At 41.7% G+C, this 25,729-nt stretch overlaps 5 protein-coding genes across 7 annotated transcripts; 3 read left to right on the forward strand and 2 right to left on the reverse strand.

Moving 5' to 3' along the window:
• Window positions 1-359: 359 nt before the first annotated feature.
• Window positions 360-3,824, forward strand: LOC311360751 (holocytochrome c-type synthase-like). The gene is made up of 8 exons (XM_084480840.1): window positions 360-455; window positions 1,202-1,297; window positions 1,512-1,627; window positions 1,961-2,071; window positions 2,215-2,363; window positions 2,741-2,860; window positions 3,132-3,218; window positions 3,594-3,824. Exons 2-8 carry the CDS (start codon window positions 1,207-1,209, stop codon window positions 3,793-3,795), a joined length of 876 nt encoding a protein of 291 aa, XP_084336966.1. The 5' UTR covers window positions 360-455; window positions 1,202-1,206; the 3' UTR covers window positions 3,796-3,824.
• A 650-nt stretch (window positions 3,825-4,474) lies between these two features.
• rwdd3 (RWD domain containing 3) lies at window positions 4,475-8,038 on the forward strand. 3 transcript variants are annotated; one of them, XM_084480841.1, is made up of 5 exons: window positions 4,475-4,615; window positions 5,222-5,454; window positions 6,202-6,423; window positions 6,556-6,701; window positions 7,012-8,038. In XM_084480841.1, exons 1-5 carry the CDS (start codon window positions 4,531-4,533, stop codon window positions 7,124-7,126), a joined length of 801 nt encoding a protein of 266 aa, XP_084336967.1. In that variant the 5' UTR covers window positions 4,475-4,530; the 3' UTR covers window positions 7,127-8,038. The 3 variants fall into 3 exon arrangements, with proteins under 3 accessions (XP_084336967.1, XP_084336968.1, XP_084336969.1); XM_084480842.1 differs by having other exon boundaries at window positions 6,205-6,423; XM_084480843.1 differs by having other exon boundaries at window positions 4,483-4,615; window positions 5,225-5,454.
• On the reverse strand, window positions 7,704-9,731 carry LOC311360754 (transcription factor BTF3 homolog 4-like; the record flags this gene model as incomplete). Its single annotated transcript, XM_084480844.1, has 5 exons — window positions 7,704-7,766; window positions 7,958-8,011; window positions 8,330-8,537; window positions 9,076-9,189; window positions 9,678-9,731. 5 exons carry the CDS (start codon window positions 9,729-9,731, stop codon window positions 7,717-7,719), a joined length of 480 nt encoding a protein of 159 aa, XP_084336970.1. The 3' UTR covers window positions 7,704-7,716.
• Window positions 9,732-10,467: 736 nt separating this feature from the next.
• txndc12 (thioredoxin domain containing 12 (endoplasmic reticulum)) lies at window positions 10,468-14,263 on the forward strand. The gene is made up of 7 exons (XM_084480716.1): window positions 10,468-10,620; window positions 11,045-11,105; window positions 11,434-11,486; window positions 11,774-11,847; window positions 12,833-12,902; window positions 13,188-13,271; window positions 13,370-14,263. The coding sequence occupies exons 1-7, from the start codon at window positions 10,503-10,505 to the stop codon at window positions 13,447-13,449; spliced, it is 540 nt and encodes a 179-aa protein (XP_084336842.1). The 5' UTR covers window positions 10,468-10,502; the 3' UTR covers window positions 13,450-14,263.
• Window positions 14,264-14,382: 119 nt separating this feature from the next.
• On the reverse strand, window positions 14,383-25,441 carry gipc2 (GIPC PDZ domain containing family, member 2). The gene is made up of 6 exons (XM_084480715.1): window positions 24,937-25,441; window positions 18,315-18,500; window positions 17,016-17,196; window positions 16,546-16,658; window positions 16,129-16,210; window positions 14,383-15,520 (listed from the first exon to the last, which is right to left on the reverse strand). Exons 1-6 carry the CDS (start codon window positions 25,207-25,209, stop codon window positions 15,369-15,371), a joined length of 987 nt encoding a protein of 328 aa, XP_084336841.1. The 5' UTR covers window positions 25,210-25,441; the 3' UTR covers window positions 14,383-15,368.
• Window positions 25,442-25,729: the final 288 nt, after the last annotated feature.

A 25,729-nucleotide genomic window follows, 5' to 3' on the forward strand; every position in this document is an offset into this window, starting at 1 on the left:
ATCATGCTGGACTAACACACATTTTCCAAATGTATTTTTTATTTTCAGAAACGGTTACTTTTCAACAATTCTCGAAATAAATCTTTCAATGTAGGCCTAATCTGTTACCCTTTTACGAAGAAGTATCATTAAAGTGTAGGTGAATCTCCTTTCTGAGCTCGAAATTCAACACTGATTTAATGGCATGGATCACTATGTTTAAGTTTACATAAGACCAAACGTTTAATTACCACATTTAAAACAAAGACAAAAAGATTTGGGGTTCACAATTATTATAGCACACACACAGACACACACACGGTAGACTGCAGTGCACAGTACATACAGTAATTACGGTACTTGAAACCCCGCGTTGCATTGTGGGCACGGCCGGCGTTTTGCTTACCTATTTGACATTGGGCTGTTGGAGCAGAATATTCCGTGCTGTTACATACAGTAAACACTGCATGAGATAGGTGAGATGTCAGAGTTTATTATTGTATTGCTTGGCATTGAGCCACCCCAATATTTGCGAGGAACACAACAGCCAGCGAACTAGTTGGCTGTCAGCTCTGTTATGCATTGTCGTGATTATTTTGGTACATACTCGTTCCAAAGCTGCTTATATTTTCTAAATTTTAAAACCATGCATACGTCATAACGTCATACATATATAAATTATTCTGTAATGTATTATATATTGACTACAGAAGAAGATAGCCTTGCTTGCCACCACTAACGTTAACTCCGTTAGTGGTGTGTATAATTGTGTCAGTGACTTCCCCACTCTTGACGTGATGTCATTGGGGAATGTACATTTGGTTATCCTGTATCATTTGTCCCCATTTATTATTCTTTGAGGGTGCAAACAGACCATGTGTTCTCATGATATCCGTCCACATTCTCAGAATGTTAACTTGATGCTGAAAGAGACAAACATCTTGGAATGCAGGCCACTGGGATGAATCAGTCCAACTCTTATTCAAACCCATGGCGTCTGTCTGTCACTCTGTACCCTTGAGGGCCTAATGTGTGCGAATAAAACATCTAAACTGTTGACACAGATGTTGTCCCGATAAATCGAGGGTGACGTATTTTTTTATGGCAGGAGATGGCATTCAGAATTATAAAGTATAAAGTCGACATACCTCATGGGGTCTTTGTAACGTGTAACAGTTGTTACACGTTGGTAACATTTCTTTTAATTTCACGCTTTAATAAGATGTCATGGCAGCGTCATTTCCCACCGTTGCTGCAGAGGGACTCCTAGCCCCACATCAAGGATGTCCTCACAAGAACCAGGAAGCCCCAACTATGAGTAAAGCTCTTCTCTTTGATTCATATTATTATTATTTTTAGAATATATTGTTTTTGACCACCAAATGTAGTATTTAGCTGTATCTAATTAAAGTTCCTTAGACCTATGTTTTGTTCTAGGCCTTGTGGTGGTAAGTCTTGACTCGGTGCTAACTGTTAGTCGCTGCGATAGTTGCTAGCCAACTTGTCTCACCGCTGTCTGTTTAAACTGCCAGGTCCCCCTCCGTCAGAATGTCCCATGCACCAACCAAAAGCATCAGAGTGTCCCATGCACCAACCAAAAGCATCAGAATGTCCCATGCACCAATCAACGGCAGCGTCCCCCTCCAGTGTAAGACCTTTAGTTTACCAGTCACCTGCTCAAATATACATTTTCTTCCTCTAACACTTCCTTGAAAGAGATTGGGGGGCCTCTACAGGTCTTTTAATCCATTCTTCTACTTCTCGGGGAAATAATGATTTATTTGACTCTTAATAGACATATTACAAAACCTATTGCCGTTTGTATTTCTTGGTTAACCAAAAATAAACCATGTTAACGATGACTCTCATTTTAGGACTGCAAAGGGTCACAGCTAACGTGATCGCTGTGCCAATTGACTGTGTCTTAAGTCTCTCACACAACGCTGGGAAATCTTTGTAATTTTTCTCTAATTGGTTTCAGACCTCATCACTTCCTGCACACCAGGAGAGAGCCTATGAATTCGTAGAATGTCCCATGAAGGCTGCAAACAGAGACAAGTTCCCTGCCCCTGACATCAACCCTGCCAACATGGTAACACACGCATGCACGGGAAGGGGAATGATTTGTTCCTCCTGCTACCACTTGTTATCGTCTGCCGTCAAAAGATAACAAGCACCTGGTGAGACATTACCCAGTGATTTTTCAGCTGATTCCTCAGTGTCCTTCCCCTTCAGATGCCACCGCCCAATCAGCAGCCGTCCGCCGGACAGCCCTTCTCCTTGTCTGTGAACAGAGAGGAGTCTGGGATACCGAGAGCTGGCTCCGACCAGAAGTGGGTGTACCCCTCTGAGCAGATGTTTTGGAACGCTATGCTGAGAAAAGGGTGAGTAGGGGAGTGGACTGCAAGCCAAACAACATGGTAGGTTCCAAAATATGTTTCACCAAACAACATGGTAGGCTCCAAAATATGTTTCACCAAACAACATGATAGCCTCCAAAATATAGATCACCAAATAAATAATCAGTTGGATTATTATTATATTATATTAAGTGCATCAAGCTGATTTTTTTTATTAAAACTGTTTATGCATTGATATATGGTATGTCATAAGATTAGAGAACTCTTGATTGATCACCATCAAACATTGAGTAAATATCACTATATAACAGTGGTAGAGTGAGAATTAATGTATAGATTTAAAGGACATGGGATGACAATATATAAAAGATGTGTTTGTATCTGTCCGTTGGTCTCTGCAGGTGGCGGTGGAAGGAGGAAGACATTAAGCAAAAGGACATGGACAACATCATTAAAATCCACAACCACAACAACGAGGCCGCCTGGCATGAGATCCTGAGATGGGAAGCTCTTCACAAGAAGTGTGTTTACTCTGCGCCGTCGCACCCACACAACCAAAAGTATCATTAATGTCACGTATGCCTTGTGTGCTGTTTGTAACCAACTCTCATCTGGAATGTAAACCACATTCTTGATGACACACGTCAACATGCGGTTAGAGTGTTGAAACACAGTTTCCCGGTTCCGGCATGACCACGATGACGGTAGTTTGGAGTCAACGACTTCCAAAGAATCTGATTTGCGTCCGTCTATGTGTCACTATGACCTACATTTTCATGTTTGCGTCTGAAGGGAGTGTCCGTGTGGTCCTTCTTTGTTGCGTTTTGGAGGGAAGGCCAAGGAGCTGACGCCCAGGGCCAAACTCAGGCACTGGATGGGGTGAGTGTGGGGCGCGGGCAGGAATAAATATATTAATTATCAAGTATGTTATGTTGATTCATGTAAGAATGAGATCATAAATCCCAGAGGATCTTTACAAAATTCAAAATTTCAAAAGTAAGCAAATATACGCCAAGGAATGTAATACTAAAGTAAGTAAGGTAACGAAAGTAATTTCTAAAAACAATATATGTATAAAAGTAAGTATTGTCTGGTAGCTAATTAGCATTTACCTGCTGCTCCTTAACACTAGGTTATAAGAAATATCAGGATGACAGACTAAATATTTAATGACATAAAAAGAAGTTCCCCATGAGAAAACTTATTAAGCTAAACGTGTGTCTGTGTGTCTGCGTGTCTCATCCTGTCCACCAGCTACGAGCTCCCATTTGACAGACACGACTGGGTGGTGGACCGCTGTGGGAGCGAGGTCCGCTATGTCATAGACTACTACGATGCCAGCTCTGTGGACCAGGGGAAACAGGGCGACACCATCCTGGACGTCAGGCCCGCCCTGGACTCACTGGGCGCTGTCTGGGATCGTATGAGGGTCACATGGTGGCGCTGGACCCATTGAGCCTGCTCTGCTCCTTCCCATCTCATCCTTCTCATTTGTTTTAAGCCATTGACCAATCCGTTACCACTTCACAAAATAAAGGTGTACTTGAAATAAGTATGTTCCTGGCTGCTGGTATAGTGTCAGATTGACCAATGTCCAATTACTGTAATTGATTCCTGGTGCAGCTATACATTATGATGACATCACTTTGCAACTTCCAGTTCCCAGTACAGTAATATTTATTTGATACTGGTTTTCTGAGTTACGAAACTCAGAAAACTCGCTTTGCCCCATTGCTGTTGCACATTTGTCCAGACGGTGTGCAAATTTAAAATAATGTTGTTTTATTTATTAGTTTGTTGTTGTAATACGATGAGAGCAAATATTATAACAAATAGTATGATAACACGTCGTGTCTGAACAGTACTAATAAAAATGGAAGTGTATGTACACCCGTCTACACATGCAATAATTCCAAAGGGTCACATCTTCACAAAATATATAAGTTTCTCAGATATTTGTGTGGTGGATAGTTGATTGTTTGACATTGGATTGGCTGTCGCAATCGCAGAGATCTGTCATTTATTTTTTTCACCATGGCTGTATATGCTTGGATCGTCCAGCGGAACCATTGTAAGTGCAAATGTATCTAGTCGGAGTCGGACACGTGCGGCAATGTAACAGCAAAATAAAATGCTTCTTCTGGACGAAATAAAATGTTTGAACAAATATGAATGAATCTAATATTGCATCATGTCTGAATCTGCTTTAGAGGAGGCCGCAGTCTTATCTGCAATTTACTGCGGAGAAGGAGAGTATCAGTTAATACAAGTGTCCGGTAGGAAGTTTCAATTGTTTGATAAAATATATACTCCCTTGCGGACTGATATTAATCAACTACATACGCCATTGAAATAATAGGTGTCATGGTCATCATCACTAACAAGAGCAGTATAATTACGGTCGTTTCGTTTAAAACATGAAGCGTTTTGTTTGTTTGTGGGTGCCGTGTCCGTCCCTCTAGTGGTGTTAAAGGAAGACTACACCTCCCCTCATGTCCACCCATAAATGCATAGAAGTAAAATGAAAAAACTATAAAACAAGAAAAACAATAAGACTGATCAATGATTAACTGTATTCTACGCCCTCAAATCAAGCCACAACTATAATTGACGTGTGTGTGTGTGTGTGTGTGTGTGTGTGTGTGTGTGTGTTAATTGTAAACATATCAAGTGATGTCATTTTTTTTATCATCCATATTAGATCTACACAATACAAAGTAATTCCCATATTATACCTAAATTGTGTTATATATATATATATATATATATATATATAATATATATTATATATTATATTATAATATTATACCCAAAACACTCCACTTCATGTTATACGTCCACTTAAAGTTTTTTGACATGGGACCATTCTCTCTTTATTCTAGCAGATGGTGGAGTGGTGGTTGAAATCAAGACAACTGTGGGGGATGTGAGAAGGGTGGAGTTAAGTCTTTCGTTCAGTCTTCCCCCGCAGTACCCCCTCTGTCCCCCAGACATCTCTGTCACGTCCCCAGTCCTGTCCCGGGGACAGTGTCAGGACATCCGCCGGAAACTCCTGGAACAAACAGCAGCCCTGCCCCAGGAGCCAATGGTTCACCAGCTTGTATGTTGGCTACAGGTAGGTAGCATCCGAGCATTCAAACCCAATGCGGCGGCTGGTAGCATTTGGTTGCACAGACTATCAAGGAGGGGTAAAGAGATTGGGTTTTTCCAACATTAGTTGAAAAAACAAATGTAATAATGCATTATTAACGTTAAAGTTTTAGTGTTTGCCAAGTTTGGTGTATGAAGGGGAAGGAATTAAAGAGCCTGTATTTATATATTCATACCACCAGGTGTGATGTTGATTAGCCACTGAGCCATTACAGAATTTACCCAATACAGACATCAAGCATGGGAGGGTCCACACAGATGTATGATGGATAGATCAGCCTACCAGTTAATACAGTCTTTGTCAGTCTCAAGGATACGGCATCTCACCTGAATCATATCAGAGGTCTGAATAAGTGGCTGACAAAACTGGATAACATGAATGATATATGTGTATGTATGTATCTAAATCATGCAGAAAAACAAGTTTCAGTCTGACACACTTGCTTGACACATTACATATAGCATCATTGAACAGGGTGTTCAATGCAGGATGCATGAGAATAGACAAACATTACGTGATATTGGCGATATTTTCAATCACTATATAACCATAACAGCAGACACTTTCATCCAAGGCGTAAAACAATCGTAATAGATTAAACTCTCAATGTAAGGAAAACATTTGGATTCCACTGCATTAATGTGTGCATTTGTGTGCTCACATATGTGTTTGAATATATCTGTGTGTTTGTGTGTGGGTACGCATGTTTAGCAGTCAGGGGTGGTGACGACAGAGGGGGATGAAGAAGCGGGTCAGGTTGAAGATGCAGGAGGAGAGGAGTGGACGGCTGTGCTACTGTTGGACCACATGCGATCCAGGGGGCGCTATGTCAAGCTGCTGGAGCGCTGGACAGAGCAGCTGCACCTCACCACGACATTGCTATCTGGCCGTTGGATTCTGATCCTCCTACAGGGAGCCAGGAAGGACATTAAGGTGCCCACTCGTACATTTTTAGTCAGGATGACAGCAGTCTAATCAAAGGAGAATGTTGTGTTTAATATAAATCCACATTAGGCCTAGGGGTGTATTTTATGTATTTCTACAATTTTTGTTTTATGTTTTTAGGAATTCTGCCATCTTTTGAAGACTGTGAAGGTGGACGTTGATTCATCGGGCAAGAAGTGCAAAGAGAGGATGATGAAGGTGCTCTGTGATAGACCCTTTACTTTATCCTCAAAACATGGGCTTGCATCCCAGAGATCTGGTTCAAAGTGAGTACAAATAGAGAGTGACTCTTCACTGTAAATTAATGAATAACTGCGTTTGTCTCCTTTGTATCTTAATCCATGTGTACAGTATATATTAATAGCTTGTGATGTTTGATAATAGACTGACAAAAGATGGATGATAACATCACAGAGCATAGGGATATGGTCATCATGATCAAGTTAATGTTTATGATCTATAGATTGTTTGATATGTAAGAACAAGTCAAGGAAGACATATCTTTCAATCTCGAAATACAAAGATATACCTAAATCTCTCTCTCTCTTTCTCTATGGATTTTCTCCACCACTCCAGTCAATCATGTTTTCTAGAGAAGGAGTACCAGTCGACGTTGGAGCTTACGGAGGCCTTCCAGGAGGCAGGCATGGCTGAAATGTACCAGCAAATACTGCCATTACCAACCCTCTGACTAGTTAACTGACTATCTGACTAACTATAAACCTGGAGTCACATGTGACGGACTCAAGCTCACCGATTGGTCAAGAGACCAATCAATCAGATATGTAACGTGTGCGAAGCTGCTGTTTCTATCTGTGACCAGAGGAGGGTGCCAACTCGCCAGCCCTCCATTACCCTCAGATAACTTGAAATAAATGGGTTGTCAATTGTTTTATACCTAACTTATATTACATTTGCTAATTGGAAAACAAAGCTTGTCTATCAAGGGAATAATAATTAGATTAATAACTAAATAATAATACTATGAGTGTTGTTATTGATTGGCTGCGGACAAAGGGGCTTGAACCAAAATAGAGGAAACTGTTGAATATCTTTTATTGTATTTTAAGTATAACATATCTTCAACACAGGTAACACTTCGAACACTTGATGACATCATGTCTAAGGCAAATGGGTCCATGTGAGATGTCATCAGTTTACATCTGATCTCAGACCTGTTCTCAGGTATACAGAAGGGGCTTTTGTATCGTGGTTGGAGGCAAGAGCAGTTCTGTTGCAACAGGTTCCAAAGAGAAATGCATTCATCAGTTATTCAATAATTCAATGGTTCTCTTCCCCCTTGGAAGCCTCGCCAAAGTCCTGTACAAGATCTGTAATATGTTAAACAAGGAGGTGGAAGTTAAACATGATATTGCAAAGAACTTAAACAATTATTTGACTTTGAATGTGATGATGTTTATTTTGTTAATGCAATGCTTAAAATCGATATTTTAGGTAATAAAACAAATTAAAGTACAGTTCAATGTATTCAATTTTGAGGTCAATTAATGTGTTGGCCTACCTGGAACATTTTCATATTCGTCATAAACCTGCTGGCGTGCTTGTGTATCAAGTGCTGCAAAAAAAAAACAGAATTGACAGAATAAGGGTAATAAAATTGCAAAAATCGAATTGACTTCAGCTTCTTTATGTATTCACAATATTTTCTTGCTGATTGCTTATTAACTGCCTCACCATATTAATGTTGATTGACTAATAAACAGTTGCAATTCCTTGAATCGGGGGAGAGGGGGGTATCAATAGTTCAATAGTTCTTGCCATTGACCCTTTATAAACAACCATTAAAAATGTCAATCTCAGTATGGTATGAGACCTAGGGCTGAGCATGGTGCGATGCAAGGCGTTTCCTGTGCGTAGGCCCTAACGTACGTACCTTGCCTGGGGCCAGGGAAGCGCTGCGCTAGCTGGCGCAGGTTGCTAAGGCTGTCAGACCCCAGCTGGGTCAGGATGCCCGGGAGCAGCTCCGTCAGCGGCATGGTCTCGGCGTGGCCCGTCACGGCGAAGGTGTTGGCTGACAGTGAGGCCTGCACCTTGGGGTTGTTGAAGTGGATCACCATGCCGTCATCCTTGATCATGTTCACCTAGAGGGAGTGGGAAAGACATGGATCATCAAGGGGCCTGGACGGTTGAGAGCCATCTCAGTACAATACAGCCTTTTTACAGAGGGGGTATCGTTGACAAACCCAGGTGACACTAATTATTGGTCAGTAGTAAACTAAACTAGTGGAGACAAGATACCTCTGTGAAAATGAAATGGCCTTTTCATTCAAATTAGAGGGAACTCTTTGATGAATAACAATAGTGTAGTCACCGCATTCTATGTGCAAAATCAAAGGGGCTATTTCGGCTAGAATAAAGATTTCGATTAATTAACAATAATGCTGATGCAAAGGGCAACCCACAAATTGAGGCTACCCATGTTGCTAAGTCCATATTACCAAAAGCATGCAAAGTATATATATATATATATATATATATATATATATATATATGATAATAAATACAGTTAAGGTACTGTTGAATTTACTGAATAAATTGTTCACACATGAAGGACCCACTCTTATCTTGATGTAGAAAAAGCTGACTTTATAAATAGAATAGGCCACTAAAAAGCCGTACCTCTTCTATTCCTGCAATGTTGTTCACCACCAACTTCTTCAGAGAACTCTGGAGCTTTTTGTCTTCAGCTGTGGCTGTTCTGTGAACAATCTTCTTTTTCCTACGAGGGGTTCCCTGATGACAGAGGATGTTAGCCATGTGATTAGGGAATGTGGACAAAAAAAGGAAGCTTCTTACAACATTTTATACAAATGTTTAATATTTTAATCTTCATTTCATCACTACTGTGAAAGTTAAAGAGCTTGATTAAGTAAATTAACTTAACACGTAATATAGCCTACATAACATGCCAAACTCTCCTACCCAATAAGCCCAGCCCTATTCCTAAACAATTAGGTGCCCCGTAAAAGGGGGAATCTAGTGAGCAGATAGAGGAAAGGCCTGACGGCAGAACTATGACAACATGTCACTGGAGCCTGGATCAGTGGTGCTCCCATCCCGTCACATAAAGGGAATGCTGAGGTCAGGAAAAACCAACTGGAAAGTCTTTTGTGACATTAGCCGCTTTTAACAAAAGCAAAGCATATCAGGAAGCGACTGAAACAGACTGAATTAAATCCCACACATTTTGATGAAAATTAAATGGATTCTGTGTACATTACCTTCCCTCCTATCCGGACTTGTGATTGAAGTTTGGCAAGTTTTTCTTGATTCATGACTGTAAAAAAAAGAATATACAAAAAAAACTTAAGAACATCTATCTAGGGCTGATAGACAGGAATGACACAGGAAAAAGGAAAAGCACAATTTAAAATGTTTGTTTTACCTTACAATTCATATTAATTTAAGTCTCTACACAAATACTGAGTTGGTTTTTTTCACATTACACCCTATTGCATTTTTTTGTCGCCTCAGAAATACATCAGTAACGACGTTCAGACATAGTTACACCGGTTATTTGTGCATAAATCCACCAATCAGCTTATCTCAACATCACAATAAATAAGCAAATGGAATCTTAAGTTGACTGTTTTTTTTACATTTCTCAAATAAATAAAGAATATATTTATACCTCAGGATGTTGTAGCAGTCCAATATATGCTGGTCGTCGGTGGACTCACTGCCGTGCTGAAGCTGTTGGGAAGTGATAACACGCGGTTGTATGAATTCCCAGGCTCCATGTCATGCGTGAGCTACAGCAGGATTTGATCCTCGTAATTGGTCACTAGGTGGCGCTCGCGTTCACATCGGCACATACAAAAACAGAACGTAAAACGCTAGAAACCGCGTTGATTTTCAAAGTAAAAGTCTGCTGTCCTGCATAAACCATCAGTGATCAATTACGAGAGAAGTACCGACTTTTACTTTGAAACTATTTGTGTCGTCCCGCCCAGCACCCCTACTGTCCGCTAGCTGTCCAATAACTTCCAGTTCATTCATTGGTTGCGGCAGTAACCCTTCCACGGATCGCAAGTAGCCATAGTTGTATGAAAGACCGGTCAAATATGCAGCCTTCTGTCATGAATGTTGTGTTATGGTCCTCCTTTCAGGTTTTATTTTCTTTGACCTATTTTAATGAGGTCGCTGCTTCAGCTTCTAGCCGAGGTAAGTCTTTTTACTGTGTGCCTTGTAGCCAAATTCCAGTTGTTGGTAGCCCGCAGCAGAGCTACACCGCTGCTACACCCACTTGGCAATGCAAGTTTACCTTATGTGAAGATCCCGGATCACGTATCCTGGAGAGTTGGCCCAGATGACGTGTGGAGTCAGTCTTAAACCACACATTTAGTTTGTTATCAGAGCGATATAAAGGCCCAATAATATACAAAGTACCCAATATGTACAGTAAATTCACATTCAAAAGTAATTTAAAAGCCGTCCAGCAAGTTAACATGTTGCATAATTGAGAACTACTTACCTGAAGTTGATATTCATAACTCTAGACAAACCCATTGTTCTACGAACAAAGACACACCCTGACTCCGAAAGGTAAAACCGACAACTGTTGTTTAGCAAGTGTTCTTCCCAACAGGCTTTGGAGATAACATCAGCTGGAGAACCCTTGACGATGGGAAGAAGGAGGCCGAAGCCAGGTGAATTGGAGAGTAGAATAATAGCCGAGCTCCTAGTGTTCACTTAGCCTTATTTAACCTAATGTCTCCTATATGTCCGCTCGAGATGCACTCAATTATTTGCAACAATTGTCATAGTCTTTTCCTTCTGAAGTTTAACAAATGGCCATCACATATAATGCATTGTTAAAGTTTGGGGCCTCTTACACATATGTCCATATTCATTTGCGTTATGACCTTCATTTTAGCAGACATGATTTCTGCACTTCCATCAAATGTCTTTATTGTGGTCTACTTTGCATATTCTTTGCAATGAGTGGCTAACTGGTTTCTGTCTTCGATTCAACAGCGGCCTTCCAATGATGGTCATCGTTCACAAGACTTGGTGCGGAGCCTGCAAAGGTAACAGCTAGTTTGTTTTATTAATGTTTTTAGATGCCTCGTTCGGATCCTTGTTTAATGTGGGACAATGTGGGATTAATGTGGGACATAGTTGCTAGAATAGATACATTTTCTCAGCTCTGCGTTCTTTCCTTTAAAATTCCAAATGGCCATTCCAAAATCGTAGTCTTTCAAAAGGGTCTGAGTATTTATATCAGCTATATTGTTACACATGCTGTTGAATTTGATATACAACCCCGCTGAGCTCCAAACAAATACTGACTGTTGTTGTTGTGCCTTCTTGCCAGCCCTGAAACCTAAATTTTCAGAATCCAAGGAGATCTCTGAGCTCGCTCACAACTTTATCATGATCAACCTGGAGGTAAGGCAGCGGAGCCAGCAGCGTCTATACCAACACAATACCAGTGCTACTTAAAGTGATGGACAAAACGGTCTAAAAACTTAAAACTGTGTTTTACTGTGAGGTTTGCTCTTCCTCAAAGCCTGAAACGCTGTAGCTTCTCTCAACTGCTCCGTCACCATAATGTGAGTGGGTAGTAATTGTTCACTGCCGTGGCCCCGTAAGTGGATAATTGTTCACCTGCCCGGCTACGTGGCCAGGGTGGAAAATAGACTCCACCCGTTAAATCAACATGAAGGTAATCCATAGACAGAAACAAGCTGAGTTAGCAGTGGATTTGATGGAAAATAATTTTATAATGTGAAATGCACACATTGATGACATACTAAGAGGTAAATGTCAGATTTATATTGTCCACCTCTATGAATTAGCTTCCATGTTTCATGTTTATCTTTCTTTTTGTTTATCTTTCCATTGCATCTCTTAATCCTGGTAAGGAATACACTTATGCCCTGTTAGTTTTTAACTGCTAAACAAAATGTTGTGTCATTGGCAATAAAGCCGCTAAAGGTACGTTTTAAGGGTTGAAAAGAGAAGATTATATAAACAACATGGTCCCTTAACATGCATACAGGCAGAATGGGTTCCCAAAACCAATCAGGGAGGAGAGGCCCTTATTGAAATGAGTCAGGAGTGTCCAATATCAAAATCACTGATACAGACTTAAGAGGCAGGCACAGTCAACCAGAAAAGAGAATTTAATTCACTCATAGATGGCTATAGTATTTCTAACAAATTAAACTCAGAATGTAGCTCTCATCTTACCTTTAATGATTTCCATCCATTTCTGTTGAACGAATGTATTGAATGTGTGAGAAGATAGTGTTAACGTATCAATGCATCTCTAATTCGCCTTTACTTGTTTAAATCATCTGCCATGGCTTGAAAGGTTTTGTTAATTTTTTTGTTAAAACAATTCAAAACCAACCATTTCTAATCTCACCAGGATGAGGAGGAGCCGAAAGACGAGGCGTTCAGCCCAGATGGGGGTTACATTCCTCGCATTCTTTTCCTGGGTAAGTGACCTTGTTCTTTTCATTCTCATGAAGACTGTTTTATTCACTGTTGTCCTTTGAACCACCAGCCGAGTGGCCCTGCCAAGTGAGGCCACGGTTTCCTTTCCTTATGATGTTTACTTAGGATTAAGTTACATTAATGGTATTGTAGTCTTTTTTTTTTTGGAATGTGTTGAATGTTTAGTATTTTCATTGCTATCATGATCTACTGTAGAATAGGCTTATATGGTTTGTATTCTGGTAGATGAAAATGGAATACAATATTAATCATAGTATTTGTTTCAGATCCCAGTGGAGCAGTTCACCCTGAAATCACCAACAAAAATGGAAATCCCAGCTATAAGTATTTCTACAGCAATGCAGATCACGGTGAGACATTTTGTCCTTTTTAATGCTCTTGACTTGTCACGGGGACTAAACAGTCATCGGTTTTTTAAACGGTTTCGCTTTCCTTTCCTTTCTAACAGTTGCTGCTGGTATGAAGGAAGCCCAGGAGAAGCTGACGGGAGACGCCTACAGGCAGATCCACGTCGGGGACGAACTCTGAGGCGCACGTGATGGGCAGAAGGCGGCAAGGGCTACACTTCCATAGGCCTGAGCCCAATACAGCCCTTGGAATACACCTTCCAACCTATAGCACCATGTCATTCATCAAGTTCACTTTGGTTTCAGAATAATGGTTTTGTTCAGTGTGTGGGTGGAATTTAATAATATACTTCAATCCAACTTTTGTCGACAGCCCAAAGCTGCACCCATGTCACTGTTTAGGTGCTCGAGTCGGGTCATTCCGTCCCTCGTCCAAGAGTTCATAATAGACCTCTCTAGTTTCTCTTGTGTCTGTCGTTATTCTGTCCAGTTAGTTTCTTTGATATTATCGGTGTTGGCGAAATGCACTGTTTTTGAATATAATGCCATGCGTCTTTCCTCTGTAAGAGGTTGAAAGCCAACTCGACTAGCTAGCCGAGGGAAACCGCAGTATTGGACAATGAACCACGCCTTCACACGGGACTTCATAGTTAGTAGAGAAATTATCTACATGCTAACTTTATTGTGCTTCCAAATCTTGTACAGGACTGAATGATGCAATGCGACCTGTCTTAAGGGCCCTTTGCTTTTTAGGTCTTAGTTTCATAATGACGGTTAGTATGTATTATGAGTCCAAGTATGTTCAATATTTGGTTAAACTATATACTTGTTTTACCTGAAGTCAAGTTTGTCAGTTGTCTTTGCTTCTGTTTAGGTAATATTGGCCTTGTTTTACTTTCTTTCAATGGATGAAAATGTGCTTTTGGTGTATTTTATACTCCTGTGCAAATAAAGTGTTGCATTTATTTGGTTTTAATCAAATGAGAGCACACACATGTAAGTGGACTTCATTTATTCTCTACGCAATAGGGGTGCCATATGGGTATGTGTAAGTGAGAATGCATTTCTGAAAATAAAAAATAAACCATCAAATCACTAGTTGAATTTAGTTTGTCAGTGAATCCAGGCTGTCAGTCAACGAATGGATGTAAGATATTGGGTCAGATTTCAATAAAACATTTGATACATTTATAAGTGAGCTTAATCAGAAGATGCAGGCTTTATGATGACCCCTCGTGACTGTACAACATTTTCCAGCATTTAATTGCCAGTTAAAACTTTAAATTACAGAAACATTACATCTAGTATACCATGAAACAAGATGCTAACTGTACAAAAAGGGAGTGATGGACGGCTATTTTTCAGAAAGAGATTGCCACTGAAGAAACAATAAAAAGGTCTTAAGTCTAATGACATGATCACAACAGAAGGTCCCTGGCTTAAACAAATAAGGGTGGAAACTGAAGGGGTATCGCCAGAAGGAGAGATGAAGTACATGTAGGATTTTGTAAACAGAAATATTATTAAAACCAAACTAATCTTTTAAAAGCTTAGCAGCATTTCAAGAGATACAAAAACTTTTTTTTATAAAAAGCTGGATTTTCTTTAATTACCTCAGTCATATAGGCTGTATCTATAATATGAAATCGGGTCATTGACAATAGAAATATGCAGTGTGTATACTATGTACCATTCGTAACAAGTGCACGAAAAAGACGTTGACTAGGTTTGTTCATAACAAGGAAGTCGTGTGCTCTTAAAAGCACAATCAGAGCAGTCCTTTCTCTACAGTTGGAGAGGAAGCTCCTACAAACAAAAAACATGGAAATTTACCACAACTTTCGTCCATGCCCTGAGCTGCTGCACTCCAGCATACATTAAGTGAATATCTTATTTTGTTAAGATAACACAGGCCCAACTGATGCCTCGTGTATCAGACCCTATCCCGGTGATTCCTTGGAAGAGGGTCCAAATAGTGAATACGCCCACCCTGCTTTTCTAGAGTGGTGAGGTTTGTCCCATGTGCTTGCAGGGGTGGGGTCGGGGGTGGGGGGGCGGGATGGTATGGGGATGGGGGTGGTCTTGAAGGAGCTACAGGCTTCAGAACCGTCCCTGCCTGGCGTCCCCGATGGCTCCCCAGACGTCGAAGACAAACTCGTCGGGGAAGGCGAAGTCCCCGAGGGCCTCGTCCAGGGCCATGGCGAACTCGTCGGGGTTCTTCTTGTCCCGGCCCACCTCCACCATGGTGGCCGCTGGGTGGGGTCAGAACATCGGTTAATCACAACAGTCAGAATTATACAGTTATAATATAATGAAGAAGCAGGAGTAGGGTCTTGCTTCAATAAGTGGAGGACTCTTGTTTACTAACAAACAAGTCAGCCGGATATACCTCCATTACTGTCTTGTTTTTAGAGATATAATTTGCATAATAAAGGGCATTAGCTTCCTTATTATAATGGGAAATTGGCAAATAAGTATCTTCACAAAATACACAAACCCATACAAAAGCCAATACTTCCAAAAAAAATAACGCCTTGATAACAACATTGTGCGATAGCGACCCGCCCCCAAGGAAACAGCTCTCACTTCCAAAAACAACAGGTTGCCTTGAATAATATCTTGAACATCGGCATGTCCTGACAAAGCAGTGCCAAAGCCAAAGTATGTGCCTAGCTTAACATCTTGCCAAAGAACTACAGTTGAAACAGTTGATTAGTCTGTTGGCTAACACTGGCACATTTACAGAAATGTAGATTAATGTGCACTGTCTTTAAATAAATGAAATTTATGAAAATTAAAGTATTAGAATCAAGTTATAATAACAAAAAATCAACACGCACAATGAATGTAGTCTACCCACCAAGTTCAGTATCTCTGATGCCCATGTAGCTCTCCAGGAGGTCATCCACTTTCCTAACAGCCTTCTCCTCAAATTCTGTTGGCTGGAAAATAAACAGAAAGAATGTCAATGATGCAACGATTGTCATTGCAATGGCAAGGTCAGCTTGAAGCAATTACTAGCATGCTAAAGCTAACCAACTAGCGAGCGGTGCACACTTCACGAGTTGTAGGACTTTTACTTTTACTACTATTTTCAATCTCGACCAATAAGCCAGCGTCCCTGTAACAAAGCTGGCGGTAGAACAGCTTTGTATTTGTATAATACAGGATTGTTTAGGAAAGACATGCATACAATTTCATGAATAAAAATTGGACATTTTGAAGGCCTACATGTAGAAGCCAAAAAATGAGAGCAGAACATTGGCGAGACACATACCAAGTCCTCTACTGTAGCGGGGCCCTTGGAGCGCAGTCTCAGGGTCCCTCTGCCCGTGCCAATCTTGTTCTCACTGGCTGGTTTGGCGCCCTTTGACCTTGGCTCCAGCATCTCTGTGAAGCAGAATGGAGAAATGTTAAACACGTGTATAAAAAAAGCTCACATGCCATCATCCACCCACATAGCCTTATATCATTGTACAATTTATACCAACTATACTTTCAACATATGATTCAAACCTCAATTCCCTCCTGGCAGAGAGAGCATGCGAGCATGAGAAGGAAGGGGGGAGGGAGTGAGTGAGAAAAAAAGACGGTTCCTTATTTGCACCTTGTAGGGCTTTCGCCATTCACCCTAAAATACAATTGTGTCGTGTGGCACACGTGAGCTGTGTGGATGTGAACACCCTGGACGTGGATTACACTGGCTCCAAGTGGCGGAGTGAACGCAGGGTTTCCCCGGGGACTCACCGAAGGCCTTCATGGGCTCCACCAGCTTGAGGGTGAAGGTCTGGTCCCTGGGCAGCTCCTTCAGCATGCGGGCCACCTCGTAGTGCCGCGTGCCCACGATGTTGCGTCCGTTGATGCACTCGATGTGGTCGCCCACACAGATCACCTTCACGTTGTCCACCACGCTGTTGTCCTTGATGCGCTGCCAGGACGACACAGGAAAGAGGACGAGCAAATTGAATCCAGGGATAAATGGATGAGTAAAAAGGGGTGGTGTAGGAAGTAGTAGCTGGTGGAGGAAGGGCGTGAGGCGTGAGTGAGGCAGAAACTGACTTGTGAGGACTTTGATTGCTTGTACAATTATTGATTGATATTATAGTGAAGCCTAACCGCTTAATCATAGTGGGATTCTTTAATTCCTTTGTAGTGACCAACTGTCCCCTGCAAGTCCCTTCAAGGCCGGCAGCATGATGCAGTGCTTCTGCACCATCACTGGGAGGCGCATGTGAGCAGCAGGGTCCACTGAGCTGCTCTTATTAATGGAACTGAATAAGCTCCTTAGACCAGCCTTATTTGTGCAGGGTATAAACACTCTAATAATAATAATAATAATAATAATCTTAATTATAACCACAGTACAGCACATGTTGTGATAGTTGAGTTATCAAACTATTCACTACTATGATACCATGCAATTAGGGTTTAGCATTTAATCACTACTTGCATCTGCTACATTCAACGGTAAAGCTTTAGCTGTTAACATTTGTTTTCTGACCTTAAAGTTGTTTAACATAGGAGGACAATATAATTGTCGACAATAAACATACAACAAAGATCCACGATAACAGAAAGAGTTCACCGAATAACGATATGAAGCACATTTCTGCTCTAATTACATACTGCTCTATTTTTACATTTAGTTGCATGTCTCATGGGATAGAGATTATAATAAGCAATTCTAGCTCAGATATATTAATATTATATTATACCCCACCCAATAGGGTTGCAGGCAGCAGAAACAATAAGCTAGTACACATTTATCCCACCCAAAAAGCTTTACTGGCCTACATTGTAACCACCTCTTGTGATTAGCAAAGCCCTCCTTATAAACCAAACACCAAGCAAAGAAGATGACAGGCGTGTTTCAGTTGGATCTACAATAACATCAGATCCATGAGGATACTAATATGCTTTTGATACTCTTCACCAAGTCTGCCACAAAATTCAAAAGACCTCATTTACATTTAGGGAACCACATTTAGTATGGAAATGGAGCCTCATTTGCCCACTACACCCATGGTCCACCTGCCAGCTGCCCACCTTGATGAAGGCAAAGCCGGCCCCGTTGTCTGTGATGGTGAGGCCCAGTGCGTCCTCCGATTTGAACACTTCCACCTCCTTCTTGATGCCCCTGACGTGGGCAAAGATGAAGTCCTCCAGGCCAATCTGCCCACCCAGCAGCTTCTCCATGTCAATCTTGTGGGTGTTCAGGGTGCAGAAGAGGATCTGCACGCGCACACACACACATGCACACACATCACACCACACTTTCCATAAACAGGATATACAATACACACTGATGTCTGTTTTGAATACCACACAACAATAAATGGAAGGGCCTGATTGTATAATAGTGTGCGACACACACCGGCCATTAATCTATGCCTGCCAACTTTCACTCGTATCTGGTAACATAATGATATGACTGCCAGGCGAGAATTAGTTCAGAAAACACAGGAAATAAGGCCCAACCATAGAAACCCAATTGGTCACATGTTATCGTAAATATGAACACGTCACTAAAAAAGCTAGTGCTGTATCTGGGGCCAGTAGAACACAGTAGTCTTGTCAGCAGACGGTCATCTGAGACAGCTGTGTTTATCCTGTGATGGGAGTCCCCAGGCAGGAGCAAGTTAAGATTAAACACATTCCAAGGGAAAGCGGCCAGAAATGTTGAAATCTGGCTTCACACCTTGCAGCTGAAATACCTTGTCAGAACAGAAAGCAATGTGCTGTGTGTGTGTTAGTTAGAAAGTAGCTGTGGGTGCGTGTTAGTTAGTAAGTGTGTGCGTGTTAGTTAGAAAGGGTGCGCGTGTGTGCATGTGTGTGCATTGACAAGAATAGAACATCCCCTCCAATCATTTTTAATGATGAACCATTTATTCCACAATACCTCACCAGCCTATTAATAAACCTCCTTTTTAATTGCAACGCTTATGCAATCATGGACCACCACCAAACCATACCTCCAGAGACAACTTTGTAACTCTGTTTTAAGCTACACGTGTTGTTGCGGGTACCAACTCCCTGGGAAAACTAAACAAACATGCTTAATCTACACCTAAACCACAACAACATCGCTAAAAACAAAAAACCCACGGTTCCCTACACATTCTCTGGCAGCAGCATGGCGACCCGTCTAGCCACTTAAGGTCCAGCACTGTCCTGCCTGTATTTGGTCCCTATTGTATACCAACTAGGCCACACACACACACACACACACACACACACACACACACACACACACACACACACACACACATACACACATACACACACACACACACACATCAGGTGACACAGATCCAGTCACGTTGCTGTGGGTTACCAGAGTATAAAAGAAAAGGATTAGGAAAGAAACAGAGAGGGGGGTTGGTGGGGGGTTGGTTGGTTGGCTGAAGTGGCAAGCAAAGCAGAAAGCTCTCACCCACCCTCCCTCCCTCATCTCTCTCGTCGGTCCGAGTGTTTGGGATTACCAACGATGGACAACCCATACGCGGCGTTGCCAAGGCTGCTGCTAGCGTCACGCCCCTTCACTCTTCCCAGCAGGATGCTCCGTCTGCACACTCATCCCCCCCACTACTGTCTCCTCACAATGGGCCATGATCGAGGGCTTTCTCACACACACACACACACACACACACACACACACACACACACACACACACACACACACACACACACACACACACACACACACACACACACACACACACACACACACACACACACACACACACACACACAAGATGCACCTATGAAGCCTGTCTGTTCCATTCATGAATCACGAGGGCAATATGCAAGGTTGAATGTAGCAGACGGATGGACAGCTAACCATTCACCTGAAAGGAGACGCTGGAACAAAGAACCATGTGTCTTTGTGCTACTCATATCCATCATATTTCTTTCAAAATGGTGAGAGAAAACACTTGAGTGTTTTAGTCATTCATGGATGGGATAGGTTTGTATTTAAAATAATTGCAACGTTGTAAAATAAATACAATTCAAAGAGGCAAAGTGATGCATGGTAATAGAACCAAAGCATTCCTCATCCTGGTAATTAAAGGGTCAGTCTGTACTATTAGAGGCCGTTGATTGAAAAGCTTGCTAGACCTGTTTCTTAGAGCATCTGCTCATTATGACTTCCCTACAGATTCAGTGTCCTATATATAGCTCAGGAAATAGGTGCAATAGCCTCACATGAATCTGTGTCTTATTAACACGCTAGGAATGCTGATCTGGCAAAAACATCGTCCTTGTATCTGATTAGGCATTACAAGGAACTCCTTGACTAACTTTGTGAATGACTCTGAAACCAGAATAGACATGTAATAGAAAACAACACGATCAGCATTTAGGCCACTAATCATTCACCTTAATGCTGATGTAGGCTTTTTTCCTGAAGAAAATAAAAGAAAAATAACAGCAATCAGGAAATGCATTATTAGAGTGTAAAAACATTTATATACGTATTTATATACGTGCTTATACATGCTGTAATGGTGAAGCAATGGGTTGATTGAGGACAAATTATGAAAGCTAAACAAGTAAGACCTAGGCACTTCCTATACTATAGAGTTGGTAGATCAAATAGTCAAATAGTATACAATTTTGGCAGACAACCCCAAGTCAAATTCTCCTCCTCCACACAGCCAAACCCACCCCATTCCACGACAGGAAGGTGCAGACAGATGTAAATAAGAAACACCCACTAGCTCTTGTTTCTCTAATTGTCCTCCTGTCTGTGTCATCGCCAGTGGTGCAACCATCCTCCGATAGACCAATGGTGAACACCTTCTTAAAAACCGTTGGCGACGCGGTTGGCCTAGTAACGAGCATAGCTCCTTTAGCGCCATGTGGGTAAACAACCACTTAAAACCCCTATGTATCTCATCGAGGCTGAGCCTGCACCTGGGGTCGGCCCTTCAGCGCTCATCAGTATCCTCTCCTGGCTGAGAGTGTGTGGATAGGGGCGGACACACAGGGAACACCTGTGTGCCTTTTGTCGAAAGTATGTTATTATATTGTTACAAGCCAAGGAACACATTTTTTAGCATCTGTGGCCCAAAATAGAAAACATGATTATTTTTACTTAATAATATTAATACTTAATACTATTAAGCATGAAACAACATAAATGATGATTGGTAGACATGGTCGGTTAATGGGCCTAGTATTGGTATAAGGTACGCAAACCATTTCTCAATGATGTATGTACATTTATAAAAAGGACATGTATGTCATGGAGGTGAAATTCACATTTTGACTTTGAGCATGCCTCAAAACACCCCTTGTCACTCACTCTGACACTCCTGTCCATTTAATATCAATGGAAACTACAGATGTTTTGTCTGAGCCCAAGGCGATTCTGGTAACCACTCAAAACTCTTTTGTTTAAAAGGGTAAAATAGTTCAGAAGCCCGCTTGTCTTTTGAAACTGGTTTGTGAGGACAGTGTCTTGTATGTTTTCATTCTATTTTACACACAATCTAGAAGAGGCATCTACTGGTTGTGTGTCACACATGGCTATTGGAGTAATCTCATCCTCAGGGCACTGAGAAATAAAGCAAAACAAAAGACATGTTTTGAAGTCTGTCACACACACACACACACACACACACACACACACACACACACACACACACACACACACACACACACACACACACACACACACACACAGTCAATCTGATTTGGCTCCACCAATTCAGATTGTTACCGCTAATCTCCCTGATTAATTAAAGAATTGTTCCGCTTGAAAGCTTTAGAACAAGTCACACAAAATGCCACTGAAGGCATGACCTGGGACACAGGCTCCACACATCTCCACGGGACGTCTGACAGGCTGAAACACTGTGAGTGTCGGTCAGATACAGAGCGAGAATAGATCATATTCAAAATCCTAGGCAAATGGGAGGTTTGCCAGAGGCCAGGAGGCATGCCATGTACAAGGGTGGACAGGTTTGCAAAGTTGACCGGCCACACCTAAAACACTATACCTGAGAGCACAAAGAGGAGACTTTGACCTGCTGTTCCCAAACACATAAAGAGATCCCTTTCCATGCAGTCATCATGACGTAAGCCATGCAGTCTGCATGTCCATACTGGTCACCCGATGATTTATGTGATACAGAAACTACTTTGACAGCCATGCCATGTATCATTCTATATCATAATGTCAGACTTAGTCTTGACAATGCATCTGTGATGTCATTGGCGGTTTTCTTATGATATTAGTGACTGCTATGTGTATATTCCACCAGACTGATCCCTGAGCACTTTACCAGAAACAATAACTCATGATGGTTGTCTTTAGTATGAGATGCAGGACCAGTCTCTCTGGACCAGCTATATTGCCTTCTAACCTCCATTATACTAATGGACTTTTTAAGTAAAATGTGCTTGAGGCAAACTCAACAGAAACTAGAATGCAGGCTAGAGCCAACTAATCCCTAAGTACTGTAAAAAAATAAAAATAAAAAACATCTCACATTGGTTAACAAGAAGGAGAATTGAGTCAGGTTGCAGATGTATAAGAGTTCAGAGTACGACGGTGCTCCTCTTTGTGAGAGTGCTCCACTCATCAAATCATCCTCAATCAACAGCCATTACAGGCGGGATGAGAGCCAGTCAGTCAACCACACAGCAGCATCTACACCCCCATGGGTTATACATGTTGTTAGAGGCACAGTACAGATTCTAAACTTTATCCCTATATAACAGAGCTACGTCACGCTAAAACGTTCCCTAATTTGAATGTATTGCCTTGGCTCTTTTTGGCCCAACTTCTATGGTTGACAGTATCCCCTTCAATTCCACAACAGCCAGAGGCATCCCTGCACTGAAGCCATTGGTCTCGGTCATTAGTTCAGCCCCGTAGCCATTTGGTTCTTAACCATGATAGCTTGAACCATTTTTAAACAATATAGAAAAAACTAGAATGTTTAAAGGGTTTCAATAAACACTGGTGAACAGCACAGGTCAAACTCTGTAATTTGAGGGGGTGGGTGGATCCCATTGGTTGTCTGTGTGTTTGTGTTAATTGTGGAGGTAGATGTTTCCATGGGCTGTGCTGGGCAGGGGCCAGGCTGTGGTGGGGGTGTTATCTCCCCGTTTTTCAGGCTGTGCCCACTAAGCCGGACGCGGGGGACTTCCTATGGGAGAAGCCGGTGAATTTGGTAAAAGTTCCATCATCACATCACTAGCCCTGCAATGCTTCAGTCTCTATCTCTGTTCCACACGCCCTTAACTTGTTTTCATTTTTTCAGTCATTGCCTCGCTGTGCAAGTTTACATGATAACACATGCACAGACACATCTTCAAATGGTTGACTCCCAATATAGGGCTATAATAATATAAAGATGGGTGGGGATTATTGAGAGATATTGCGATAATGATATGAGGACAGGATTGAAGTCCACTTCGAATGATTGTAGAATGACATGCCTGGACACAAACTCATTGTAATTTACGGTCCTTATCCATTGTTTGTTATTATATCAAATATTGGCCCATTAGGGAATGAGAGGGAGCCAGAGCCTAACCCACTTGAAAATGAGCCCAAGGCCGAGACACAAACTGACTAGAAGTAACATGTAATTTGCAGGGTCACACACACACAAAGGAAAACAATCCCAGCTGTCAGATTGCAGCACATTCCGTGTATTTGTCTCTCACTGAAATGACTTGCGGTTGACCTATATGCTTTGGGTTAGGAGAGATACATTATGGTAAAACTCTTCTCCAAGTGACAATTTTATGAAATAAATATTTGCTTTAAAAAAAAAATCATAGTAACTTCAACTTGTTGCATTGTTTTATGATAAACATAGATTTAACAAAGACTTAAGTGCTTGCGTTTCCCTACTAAAGTGGTTAAAAAAGCGAAATGCAACACAGCATGTTCAGACAAGGGCAACATTGAAAGACTTGAACGAACAAATCCCAGCAGTAGGAAAAAGAACAACCTTCATATAATGTCTTTTGCAATCTGCCCTTTCAACCAGACTGACAAGATTCGTGTCAGACAATCATTCTTGTTGTTCCAGTGTACACGTTTTGTTGGAAGCCCGCGTATGTACGCTACAGCCCAGTGGCAGCTTTGAATGCCATTGGTGACAATGTGTGGGACATGAAAAATAGAGAAGCATCCTATGATCAGCGGAGCGTATGGTGGGGGAAGGGCTGGGATTCCTATCTCTTGCTTCCAGTAGCCCGCTTGGCCAACACATTATCTTGTGGTTTTCAGGGCAACAAAAGACAAAACATGCTAGTCATCGATTCCTTTGAAAGGAAATTATGTAACGTAATTCCTTAATTCATTGACGTAGGAAAGAGATTAAACTTGCAGTGGATACGAGTTTCAAGGTGCCCTGAATAGAAAAGTAGCCTATATGCGAGTATAACATTTGACTTGCGATTTAAAAAAAATATTGAGTGAGTACCAACCACCCTTTTCTATCTGGAAATATTCTGTGTGTTTAATACATATTGCAATAATGGTCTCGCAAGCAACAGAATATAACTGTTGATATGTGTTGTGGAAATAGCCTACTGTGCCCTTTCTGCCAAAATAAAAACCAGTCAAAAACACCCACAAAGCAACATGTAGTTCACCGTAACTTTGTTCGACGGCATGTGTATCGCCCATCCATGTACTCACCTCTGGTGGTGCTATATTAAAGGCATCTGCTATCTTCCCATACAGTTCCTTGACATTACTAAATCCTTCAATCCGGCCGGTCGGGCTCCCGTGCGCCAGCTGAGTGTGGAACACGAGCTTCGGCCGCAGGTTGGCAGGTGGAGGCGGGAGTCCCGCGCCGTTGACGGTCGATTTAGCGGTGTTACTTCCACCTGCGTGTCCGCCGACCTCCTCATTTTCGACTAATTGTTCTTTCGTATACTTGTTTTTCTTCCTCCATGGTCCTAAAGGCATTTTGGCCGAATCCGTGAGAGGCACACAAGTGTTATTCTCGACTTTGTCCCGCTAAAGCATCGGAGTGGCTACCTGTTGCGACGCTTCCTTCCGCCTCATACGCTCCTTCTCGCTCAAGATTTGACTTTGTTCTCCACAGTGACTCAGCCCAGGTTAGCGAATGAAAGTTTAAATATTCAACAGGTAGGTGGCGAGTGCTGCACGTCTTCTTCGCCACTTTATCTACAGTAAACTCTTGACACTGCCTGCTGGCCGTCGGGAAACAATAGCGACACTGTTTCAACCTATAAACAAGAATGGAACGCAGGCGCAGTCAGAGGGAACCCGGCTGAGCCCAGCCCAGACGATTCACCTGCTGTTTGTGGAAATATTCACAAGTAAGATGATACTACTGATCAACCTCTACTATACTAACATGCGTTTAACTGATACTAGTTTAACACGTTTTAGACAATCTGGTCCCAAATGATTTATTCAATATAACCTATTTTGGTATGTGGTATGTATTCAATTCAATCTA

The sequence above is a fragment of the Micromesistius poutassou genome (genome assembly GCF_964030765.1).
Source record: "Micromesistius poutassou genome assembly, chromosome: 16".
Lineage (NCBI taxonomy): Eukaryota > Metazoa > Chordata > Actinopteri > Gadiformes > Gadidae > Micromesistius > Micromesistius poutassou.

What these genes read in the sequence shown, in the direction of transcription:
- gipc2 (XM_084480715.1), bottom strand. Translation starts at nt 25,209, where the DNA reads ATGCCTTTAGGACCATGGAGGAAGAAAAACAAGTATACGAAAGAACAA. An exon ending in GGAGCCCATGAAGGCCTTCG is followed by an intron (nt 16,659 to 17,015) that starts GTGAGTCCCCGG and finishes TCTGCTTCACAG; the next exon opens with AGATGCTGGAGCCAAGGTCA. An exon ending in CATCAGAGATACTGAACTTG is followed by an intron (nt 15,521 to 16,128) that starts GTGGGTAGACTA and finishes GACCCCACCCAG; the next exon opens with CGGCCACCATGGTGGAGGTG.
- LOC311360751 (XM_084480840.1), top strand. Translation starts at nt 1,207, where the DNA reads ATGGCAGCGTCATTTCCCACCGTTGCTGCAGAGGGACTCCTAGCCCCA. An exon ending in CGGCAGCGTCCCCCTCCAGT is followed by an intron (nt 1,628 to 1,960) that starts GTAAGACCTTTA and finishes AATTGGTTTCAG; the next exon opens with ACCTCATCACTTCCTGCACA. An exon ending in AACGCTATGCTGAGAAAAGG is followed by an intron (nt 2,364 to 2,740) that starts GTGAGTAGGGGA and finishes TGGTCTCTGCAG; the next exon opens with GTGGCGGTGGAAGGAGGAAG.
- rwdd3 (XM_084480841.1), top strand. Translation starts at nt 4,531, where the DNA reads ATGTCTGAATCTGCTTTAGAGGAGGCCGCAGTCTTATCTGCAATTTAC. An exon ending in TCAGTTAATACAAGTGTCCG is followed by an intron (nt 4,616 to 5,221) that starts GTAGGAAGTTTC and finishes TCTTTATTCTAG; the next exon opens with CAGATGGTGGAGTGGTGGTT. An exon ending in TCCCAGAGATCTGGTTCAAA is followed by an intron (nt 6,702 to 7,011) that starts GTGAGTACAAAT and finishes CCACCACTCCAG; the next exon opens with TCAATCATGTTTTCTAGAGA.
- txndc12 (XM_084480716.1), top strand. Translation starts at nt 10,503, where the DNA reads ATGAAAGACCGGTCAAATATGCAGCCTTCTGTCATGAATGTTGTGTTA. An exon ending in TTGGTGCGGAGCCTGCAAAG is followed by an intron (nt 11,487 to 11,773) that starts GTAACAGCTAGT and finishes CCTTCTTGCCAG; the next exon opens with CCCTGAAACCTAAATTTTCA. An exon ending in TCCTCGCATTCTTTTCCTGG is followed by an intron (nt 12,903 to 13,187) that starts GTAAGTGACCTT and finishes TATTTGTTTCAG; the next exon opens with ATCCCAGTGGAGCAGTTCAC.